This window comes from Myzus persicae, unplaced genomic scaffold (genome assembly GCF_001856785.1).
Source record: "Myzus persicae strain clone G006 unplaced genomic scaffold, MPER_G0061.0, whole genome shotgun sequence".
Classification (NCBI taxonomy): domain Eukaryota; kingdom Metazoa; phylum Arthropoda; class Insecta; order Hemiptera; family Aphididae; genus Myzus; species Myzus persicae.
In genome coordinates, this window is record NW_019104361.1 from 40,514 (window position 1) to 43,129 (window position 2,616).

General features: G+C 28.5%; 1 protein-coding gene across 1 annotated transcript; it reads left to right on the forward strand.

Moving 5' to 3' along the window:
- Positions 1 to 203: 203 nt before the first annotated feature.
- LOC111041505 lies at positions 204 to 1,675 on the forward strand. The gene is made up of 2 exons (XM_022325782.1): positions 204 to 964; positions 1,085 to 1,675. The coding sequence occupies exons 1-2, from the start codon at positions 700 to 702 to the stop codon at positions 1,375 to 1,377; spliced, it is 558 nt and encodes a 185-aa protein (XP_022181474.1). The 5' UTR covers positions 204 to 699; the 3' UTR covers positions 1,378 to 1,675.
- Positions 1,676 to 2,616: the final 941 nt, after the last annotated feature.

Below are 2,616 nucleotides of genomic sequence, written 5' to 3' on the forward strand. Positions count from 1 at the left end.
GAGGATAACCCATTTGAGCGCAGTATAAAAAATTTATATATAAATTGTTTGCACGTTTTTGAGTATTTATGAAAGCACTTCTGGCACAATACTGTAACTGTAGTAATCAAATGTCTTGTGTAATCTAATCTATTAAGTATTTAATTGTTTACCTTGCTGTATCTTAATTATTTTTAAATTATTTTAAAATTATGTATCAAATACTATAGCTATAGACATTCATTTACTAGTACAGATAATATATTCTGGGTTCTTCGTTTGATAGTTTACGATCGTAAAATAACTAACAATCTTAAAAGAGATGTGACGTCCAACTCAAATATATGCACTATGCGATATAACCACAGACTATATGAAAACAGATAGATCACTCAGGATGTAAACAAAAACTATGAATATTATCACCGTGACAAAATCAGTGTGACCATAATACAGGCATAAAATATCGTTTGGTACACGTAAAAAATATGTCCCGATTCTTACCTGGCGCCAACATTGAAATTCGTATTAACTACCCTCTCTAGACTTGTATTCTTTATGTTCAGGTAATCCTGACCTTTTACATCCCTTAGGTTAACTTGTCCTCTAGTTGCTGTTTGTGTGATTTCCATGTGACTTATTAGTTGATCACTGACCAAGTGTGAACGTTTTACAATTTTTTTTTCGACATACTATTTAATATTGCTAAACAATTTAAAAATGGACAGTAAAAAAACTGGAATGCGTTGCTCTGTACAATTTTGCAAAAGTAAAGCAAGTGCTAGAAATATAAGGTTTTTCCAATATCCAAAAGATGATCGTCTACCAATATGGATCAACAATTGTGGTACAGAAAATCTGTCTGCAGAACTATCAAAAAAAAATAGTTACAAGGTATGTGGCAATCACTTTGAAGATTCAATATTTTTGAACTCTACAACCAAAAACCGACTAGTTTTTAATGCTATCCCAATAGTATTTAATGGTAAGTAAATAATAAAATGATTGAAACATGTTTAAAAATATTTTAATAATTTCAAAATCAAAATTTGATCTCAATAAACTAATTCTTGATTTAATTACATTGTTTAATCACAATTTTTAGATGAAATAATATTTGAAAGATCAAAATTGGCTAAATTACAATCGACGACACGAGTAGATCTACAATATTTTGATGATAATTCAAAAAATCAAAGTAGTTGTTGTAGTTCAATTCAAGGCACTGAAGGATTATCAAGTCATTTAGTTGGGTCTATGAATACTTCTGATGTTTCAAATGAATCCTGCAGCTCAACCACAACAACTGATTCTTCATGTAAAACTCCTGGATACATATCGGCAAATACACCAAGGAAACAAAAACTGGCTATGGAGATTCTATCTGGAAAAAAATAAATAAAACATTTAAAAAAAAACATAGTAAGTCTTAGTCAACAATTATCTAACTACGATACAGTTGAACATTTTTTAAAATTAAGTGAAAAATATCTATCACCTGGGTTATTTACTATTGTCAAGTCCCAAATTAATTTAAAACAAAAATAAAAAGAAGGATATCGATATAATAATGAAATTAAACAATAAGCATTAAATATTTACTTTATAGGACCTAGAGTTTATAAACTTGTATTAAATACTCTTTCACTACCATCAATTTCTAATTTAAAACGTCTAACTCATAAATTTGAAATAATACCAGGCTTGAATGACTTTCTTTTTAATATTATTAAGTATAAAATTAAATATTTTACTGAAGAAGCTAAAGAATGTGTCCTCTGTGCAGATGAAATAGGTTCCATCAAACAAATAAGACAAAGACATATAATCCTGCCAAGTATGCATTTGTTCTAATGGCTAGAGAAATAAATGTAAACTGGAAACAACCAATTGCATACTTTTTAGTATCAGGTTGTTGTACCGGATATGACTTGCAGGATATAATTTTTGAAACTATTCACAAACTTTTTGATATATGATTAAATGTAAAAGTATTTATTACAGATATGGGTTCTAACTTTGTTAATTTTAGTAAAAATGTTAATGTTACACCAGCCCGACCTTTTTTTAAAGTTTCTGAAAATAAAATAATGTATATATTTGACCCTCCCCATTTATTAAAATCTACAAGAAATATGTTTTTTCAACACAATTTTAAATTTGATAATAACTTGATTGAAAAAAACACTTGATATCATTTTTCGAACAAGACAGTAAATGTAATTTAAGAGCAGCCCAAAAATTAACACATTCTCATATTTTCCCTGGACCATTTGAGAAAATGAAAGTATTTTTGGCAGCACAAGTGTTTAGTCAAAGTGTAGTAGCCGGCATGGAGACTTACCTTGTTGATAACAAATTGGACTCTTCTGCAAAGGCAACAATAGATTTTATCGAAAATATGGACAAACTATTTGATATCTTTAACTCGTCAAGAAGGCCGACTTCAAAAAATTTCAATAGACCCTTTAAACAAACAAAATAACAAGAAGATAATTTAAAATATAATATGTATGACTTTTTTTACAAATTTAATTATAATACCAAAAAAGAACAAACTAATGTTACTAACCGGATGAAATTCATTAATGGTTGGTTAGTCTCCATAACTGGCTTGTTGTTACTTTGGAAAGACTT

Coding starts and splice junctions, on each gene's coding strand:
- LOC111041505 (XM_022325782.1), top strand. CDS start 700: ATGGACAGTAAAAAAACTGGAATGCGTTGCTCTGTACAATTTTGCAAA. Junction 965..1,084: donor TATCCCAATAGTATTTAATG/GTAAGTAAATAA, acceptor CACAATTTTTAG/ATGAAATAATATTTGAAAGA.